The sequence below is a fragment of the Lolium perenne genome, chromosome 6 (assembly GCF_019359855.2).
Source record: "Lolium perenne isolate Kyuss_39 chromosome 6, Kyuss_2.0, whole genome shotgun sequence".
Classification (NCBI taxonomy): Eukaryota; Viridiplantae; Streptophyta; class Magnoliopsida; order Poales; family Poaceae; genus Lolium; species Lolium perenne.
The window spans coordinates 139,961,553-139,968,938 of NC_067249.2; the positions used below are offsets into that span (position 1 = coordinate 139,961,553).

The window sequence follows — 7,386 nt, forward strand, 5'->3', positions numbered from 1 at the left end:
TGGAATGATTCTGAGGCGTGGTGATGGATCCATCTTTTTTTTTGGCCTGCAGAGCCCCGCGGTTCTGCTCTTCAGCGTTGGACTCGGAGCTCAGTGCGTGCATGGAGGAAATCATTATGGCGCTTGACTCGAGTGAGGAGAAGATCATTGTTGAAACTGATTGCATGGAACTAGTTTCGATGGCAAAAAATCCTGAGAGGGATAGCTCTTGCTTAGAACATATGGTGGCAGATTTACAAGAATTACTTACCTCTCGCCAGATTGTAGCCTTCAATAAGATACCTAGAGAACAAAATAGTGCAAGTCATGAGCTAGCTAGGTTTGGTATGTTGCAAGATAGAACTGAACTTTGGGTAGGAACGGCTCCTGAGGCCTTACTGAGGCGTATCCTTCGGGATTGTAATGATATTATTATCTAATTAATTAATACAACCCCGTTTTCCCGACAAAAAAATCGCTCAAATCTTTTTCAAGACCCCAACAGATTAACTAAAATAGGGCGGAGAGCGGTAGGTGCTACGGTTGCTGCCAATCGTAGGATGTGTCCAATTTTTTCATGCATGCTCGAAAATCCCAGTTCCGTGCCATATATTTGCGGCACGGGCACGCGCTGCAAAATCCAGCACAACCGCGCTACCTCCGTATATGAAAATGCTGCAGCTAGTTAGGTTCCCAAAAATTGCTACTCCCTCCTTCCTAAAATATATGGCGTCTAAGGATTAGATAAAAGTTAAAGTTTAGTAAATTTGACTAATTTTTTTTTAAATATCTACATGTACAATATTAAATGGACACATTAATAAGATATATTTTATGGTGAATCTATTGATATTGATTCACTATTGTAACTGTTTCTATACCTAATAATAAAGGGAAAAGCGTTTCCGTCGTTTCGTCCTTCACCTTAGTCTTCGTCCGTCGTTAGATTGAGCCTTCGTCCGTCTTGACGCTTCGTACGTAGCTGCTTTGTTTGAACCGACTTGGAAACGTATGAAAGCAAGAATCCATGTCCGTGTTTCTTTTGAATAAGAGATTGATCCAGCCACGAGCCGGCCTCTTCTTGCCGCTGATCCTTTAAATATGGAGGCGATCTCATCCAAGATCGGGTATGTCTTTCCAAAACCACGAGTCGAAGAGATTGATCCAGCCACGAGTCTCTGATCCTTTAGATATGAAGACCAGTCTCGATCCAAGATTACGAACGAAAATCGAGCGTACTTCCGATTCCACGAGACACCACGCAGACGGAAGCAATGTAGACGAGGTCGTTGGCACACGCGTCTCCCACAATGACGACCACGCCTGCGCAGTGGAGACTGTCCCTACGTGGCGCCCGGCCAAGAGCCTTCGCGTCGATCTCTGGACCGCAACCTGCAGCGACAATGAGAAGAAGCCGGCTTGCCCGCTGTCAAGTCTAGGCGCGGCCGCGCGACAACCTCTGTGTCTGTGGCTGGAGCTGGAGCACCACGCCGCAGGTCGCCAACGTGGACAGCCTCTGGTCGCTGGCCCTCTGCTGCGTCCAATTCATGCCATCACTCATGCCAATCTGCCCGCGCGTGGGTCCGTGAGAACGTTGTCTATGGCGCCGCAGCTTACTTCTAGCTGCTAATTTTCATCCTATGGTCCATGGTCGAGCATCTGATCTGAGCTGCTATGGTTTGTGGTGTTTGGACAAGCCATAGCTGCTCCGTGAGATCCAGGACTGCATAGAGGAGAGAAGCACAACGAACTGGACCACCATTCACCACTACATTGCAGTTCACGCCAGCGAAGAACCTAGCTGGAGACGAGTTGGTGTGTGTGCGATCTAGCCAACGCCGGTGATGTGGTCTTTGAACGAAGAGGCGGATGCCACCGGCGAGGAAGTCGCGGCGCCACGGACACCGGCTGCTGCTCGCCTGCTCCTGCTCATATTGCTCTGATATCACTATTGCCGACCGTCATGAGACCGGACAATGCCACCGTTTTTGTCTCGGCCCGGGTGCTGGATGAGCTGCTGGCGGTCGCACCCTACAGCCAGGGACATCACGCCCACGTTGCTCTCCTAAACAGTCAAGTCGACGTCCAGTACAATCAGGGACGTGCGCTCCTCCTTCTCTTCAGGTTTGGGACTTCTTTTTGTACAATCAAGTTCAGCTAAGCAAGAGGTACGTCGCTATGACTGCATGATTCAGTACTATGGGTTGACTGGGCAGCCTCCATTATGTGGGACATTATATTACTGCGTGAACTGGTTGCTTGGCGATCTGATTTTTCGATGCCGCTCCTACCACAAAACATCAGACGTTGGTTCAGAAAACCAGGAGGCCTATCACATTGGATGTTCTCGATATGATGCATGACCGCTTCTACACACTTTGGACTTGATTATTCCAAGTTACGGATCAAATTAACTGAGAAAAGAATTATATATTCATAGACATTAAAATTCATATTGGCCAATTGGAAATACCGTGAAACACAAGGACCAATTATGTGATAAGGAGAAACGATGCTGGACATCTCAAACCATTTATTTGATGCCATGAATAGTTGTCACCAGTAGCAATGTTGACTGTTTACAATTTGCACATTATACCCCCCTCTTGCCTAAGTACAGTATTACAAAATCAGTTTGTCAAAATATTTAAATTAAACGCTGGAAAAAATCTTCACCAAAGCTCTTTGAAAGCTCCACCGCAAGTTTTTTTTTAGATAAAAACTCCACCGCAAGTTATTGGATATTCAAAAGGCTCTCATTTCATATTTTCACATACTACAAAGGTTGACTTTTTAGATGCTTCATGTTTTCTGCAAATTTAAGAGACCACTGGCCTGAAATTGTTAACAGCAGCCGCAACACACGTGCAATTCCCGCGCGCTCTGTTAAAATAAACTCGAATCCATAGAATGTTCGACAAAAGTGAACACTCCCGCACAAGAGACAAAGTGTGCATAACGAGGATCAGCCGGGCGGCGTCCTGGTCCTCCTCGTATGATTACGAGTTGTGTAGCGAGTCCATGGCCACTTATTACAGTAATTACGGCCTCAATTATATTCATCTGAAAGCCTCGCAGAGAAAATTGATCAATTATCGATATCAACCAGCATCTCACATCGCTAATCGCCACACAAAGGGGCTCCATGCACAAATTGCGTCAACGGTGTTTGGCCGAGGGGAAACAAACCAATACGGAAGCATACTGGAGTCTATAGAAGACTTTGTGTATGTTTTGTGCATTTGTATATAAGGAATTTGTGTGTGCTTTTCTGCATTTCTATAGAACATTTTTTGTTTCTTTTTTGCACTCGTACACCGTATGTATATAGCAATTCATATTGGAATTTATAATGCATATTTAAAATGCAAAGGAAAAAATAACTATATCATTATTTGGCAAAAAATCACTTTACAGTGACGTGGCATTGTTAAATATTATTCTGTTAATTTGATTGTATTTATGCCTGCTAAATAAATTTAAAGCTACACAATGTACGAGAACACTATGTTTAAAAAGCAATGTTCGAATATCTTTTTGGGAGCATTATTTGACAGTTTGTTTATTGTGTTTTCCCGATGCAACGCACGGGCAAATTTCCTAGTATATTTCAATGCATAAACTTGGTCAAACTTTAAAAAAACTTCACTTTTGAGTAGTCCTTAGAAGCCTTACGTTTTGGGGCGGAGAGGGTATTTTAATGCTAAAAATAAAACAAAAAGACGTCATTCATATTAATGGCCATTTGTTGGAGATGTGTTCTTCTCGAAACTGCAAGTTCCTGCCCGTTGGATCTGTGATGGAGGTTAGACAGCAAGTCAACAGATCCCGCGGAAAAACTGACAATTTCCGAAGCAAACTCCGAGCAAGTCGGCAAGGAGGCAACGATGGTTCGCGGCGGCGGCGGCGGCGGCTTGCTCGACCTGGAGCGGCACTTCGCCTTCTATGGCGCGTACCACAGCAACCCAGTAAACGTGTTCATCCACGCGCTCTTCGTCTGGCCCATCTTCCTCACGGCCCTCCTGCTCCTCCACCTCACCGCCCCGTTCCTGCACTCCGCCGCGGTCGGCGCCGCGATCTACGGGGCCTTCTACATTTCCCTCGACCGCCGCTCCGGCACCCTCGCTGCTGTTCTCTGCTTGCTCTGCTGGGCTGCCAGCGCCGTCCTCGCCGCCCGCCTGGGTTTCTCGATCGGATGCAAGGTTACACAACCCCGCCCCTTTTGGCTTGTTCCGTTGATTTTAGTTTGTGCCATTGATGTCTCTTTTTTATTTATCAAATGGGTTTTCCCCCAGCTTCATTAACGAAACTTACGGCAAGCTACAGCCTTCAATTTTTAAATACATCACACAAATAAAGCAGGACACACGGAGCAAAATTTACAACAAGAAACGAAACGAAGAAGCAGTCCTGAGCAACTGTCACAACCTAGTCTAAGCAGGTTCCCAAACACAATCGTTGCAAATGAAGCCCAACCTCTGTCTATTCTTCGACATGTTAGCGACAAGCCTTTCAATTGCATCTTCAGCACTTCAGTTCTTTGTCGCAGCACCTTTTGCAACCTAGTTTTCTGCAATTCATTCCAACTATCAATCCAATGAAAAATATGATATATAATATCACAAGGATCAATGTGCATTATATGTTCAAAACAAACTTTATTACTGGTTTTCCACAAGGACCAGAACACAGCAGCCAGACATACTTTGACTGCTATTTTTTCAGATCGTTGGAATTTGAGCACCCATTCACCTAGTTCAGCAACCGAAGTTGGCTGTGCTTGTGAGTTGAAAGGACATCGGAAAACACTCCATATATAATCCTAGCCACTGAAAAAATAAGTGGCCTATGCTTTCATCCGAAGCACAGAACATGAAACACAGTGAACTCTCTTGTATATCCTTCTTGGATTGAGACGTATTTACCTTGTAGGATCGGTGAGGCCTGGTGTTTCGTCACTCCAATTGCTTGCATATGCATCTTGCGCTTATGAAATTCCTGATCTGGTTTAGGTTCTATTCGTTCATAGTGAGTAGGGACTGGCGCTTAGGAGCCGATTGTAGATTTAGTGAAACTCTTGGTACAGTTTTGTTGTTCTGGGATGACACTGCCTACCGGTTGAATTTTAGTTTTTCAGTTTTGTTTCTTCATGTGCATGTTGCCCATATGCACATGGAGTACAGTATATGTTAGCCAGTTCTTTTTGTTTGGCTGAAGTTCGACTCCAATATTTTCTGGTGCATTTGTTATCACTTCATGTAGTCATGTCATCATCAATATTCGTCCTTCTCTGATTTGGTGTATTTTATGAGAAGAAATAATTGATTTGCAATTGGATTGATCAAGCTATGCGTGTTAAATTCTGTCGTGGGGAATAAATGTGAGAGTTCATGTTTATTTGCTGAAGATGTGCACTAAATTCTGTCCTGGGGAAATATATTTTGATAATTTGTGCTTATGTGATGAGGATCATCTCGGCTGAACAACAGGGATGTGGAAAATTTTGCTTCTCATATAGAAAAAAAGGTCAACTTATCTCTCGATGCTAACATGCCTTCGCTAAAAAAAATGAAGGCAGCTTGAGAAGTTTTCTGACTGTAAATGTCTAAATACTACAATGCACTCACTTTGAAATGCATCATAATGTACAAAAACTAGATAAGAAATAGTAAAACTCGTGATTGCCTATGATGAAACTCCTGGCAGAAGACGGGACTGCTGATTATTTGACAGGTCAGTGATTATGAATTGTAGTGTAGCAGAGAACTTATATTCTCTAGCACAAAATGGTATAATTCTGAGGGGAGCTCATCTGCAAAAAGTGATCTACCTGTCGTAGAAGCTACAGCATGGATTGTACTGATGTAGTCATTGTTCACAGTTAATGCACCAGTTACTTTAGCTTCCTATAACCCAGAAGAAAACACAATGAACTAGATGTTTGATTTCTCCATCAACTCCTAATTACTGTACCATTAATGGTCACTATACTTCATGGAATGGCGAGCCTGTGATAGCAACAAGGTGTCAGATGTCATAGCATGTTTGCTGTTCCATAGTGTTGGGAATTAATCAGCTAATCCTGCTGCACCTACAAAAGTCACGGTTCTTTTGATCCGGTCGCAGTGGGCTAGGTTAGTGAGGTTTAAAGCTTCAGAAGATAGAGTGCAGGTGCCCACATGGGGAATCTCCTTTCTTCCTTAACTTGTGAAATGTTGATCCTGACAACGTTCGGTTTTAGAATAAAGGACGATGCACAGTTTGCGCCGTTCAAGATGATTTGGCGCTAATACACAAAAGTTCAGAAAGCATAAATGGATCAAACGTGAATTCTTTTCTTTTCACAGGTGGTACTGGTAGCTCAGCTGTTTTGTTGGACTATGCAATTCATTGGCCATGGAGTTTTTGAGGCGAGTCTCTATCATGCTACTGTTATTAAGATACGCACTACTTGTATAAAATTCTTTCCCAAGGATTATACTTGACAGTTATTCTGATTGTAGAAGCGAGCACCTGCTCTATTTGACAATCTTGTCCAAGCTTTCTTGATGGGCCCATACTTTGTGCTTCTAGAGGTAACTTTTAGCATCATCACTCTGTTGCTTCCATGATTGACAACATGATTGACTCAGGTGCCATGATAATCTTCTCGTTTGCTTCAGATTCTTCATAAGTTTTCTGGGTACGAACCGTATCCTGGCTTTCATGCCAATGTACAAAAGCTGATTGACGCTAACCGCAAGGAGTGGGAGGATAAGAAAGCAAAGAAAACGACCTGAGATGTGACCAATAACTCCTGATGCTATGTTTGTGGTGTAACAGTTTAAGATGAGATCCACCATGTTTGGTTCTCTGTGTTACTGAAGAGAAACTGAACTGTAGACTAAGATGTGACCAATAACTTGTATTGCTATGTTTATTGTGTAACAGTATGATGAGATCCACCATGTTTGTTGTTGTGTTGATGTTACTGAAGATAATCATATTAATATAGTCCAGATATGTGAACAAACCCTGATTCTGCATTGCTGTGTTTGTTGTATATCAGTATGATATGAGTTCCTCGATGTTTGCTGGTGAGTTTGTGTTAGTTAAGATCTGCTGAAAAATAGAGTTATATATTTGTGAAAAAAATCCAGGTACTGCACCTGTCTAAATTTGACAAGCGGAAATGATGTTCCCTGCAACCAAGTTCTGTGTGAACTGTAGAAGCCCAACACTGCCAATCTGCTATGTCAGGCTGCCCGCTCTCGCACGGCGCCTCTTCTATCTATTGGTTGTGGTTGCTCTGGTGCTAGAGCTCAGGGCTGGTTGCCCATGGGCGAATGCTGGTTTTACTTGTGTTTGCGATGCCGTTTTCACTTGTCTTTGCATTAGTCCAGTGAACTGAGTTGTGCACATTGCTCA

At 43.5% G+C, this 7,386-nt stretch overlaps 1 protein-coding gene across 1 annotated transcript; it reads left to right on the plus strand.

The window, feature by feature from the left end:
* Positions 1-3,809: 3,809 nt before the first annotated feature.
* Positions 3,810-6,991, plus strand: LOC127326498 (2-hydroxy-palmitic acid dioxygenase MPO1-like). Its single transcript, XM_051353346.2, has 4 exons — positions 3,810-4,181; positions 6,327-6,389; positions 6,483-6,554; positions 6,642-6,991. Exons 1-4 carry the CDS (start codon positions 3,867-3,869, stop codon positions 6,756-6,758), a joined length of 567 nt encoding a protein of 188 aa, XP_051209306.1. The 5' UTR covers positions 3,810-3,866; the 3' UTR covers positions 6,759-6,991.
* Positions 6,992-7,386: the final 395 nt, after the last annotated feature.

Coding starts and splice junctions, on each gene's coding strand:
- LOC127326498 (XM_051353346.2), top strand. CDS start 3,867: ATGGTTCGCGGCGGCGGCGGCGGCGGCTTGCTCGACCTGGAGCGGCAC. Junction 4,182..6,326: donor GTTTCTCGATCGGATGCAAG/GTTACACAACCC, acceptor TTCTTTTCACAG/GTGGTACTGGTAGCTCAGCT. Junction 6,390..6,482: donor TTGGCCATGGAGTTTTTGAG/GCGAGTCTCTAT, acceptor TTCTGATTGTAG/AAGCGAGCACCTGCTCTATT.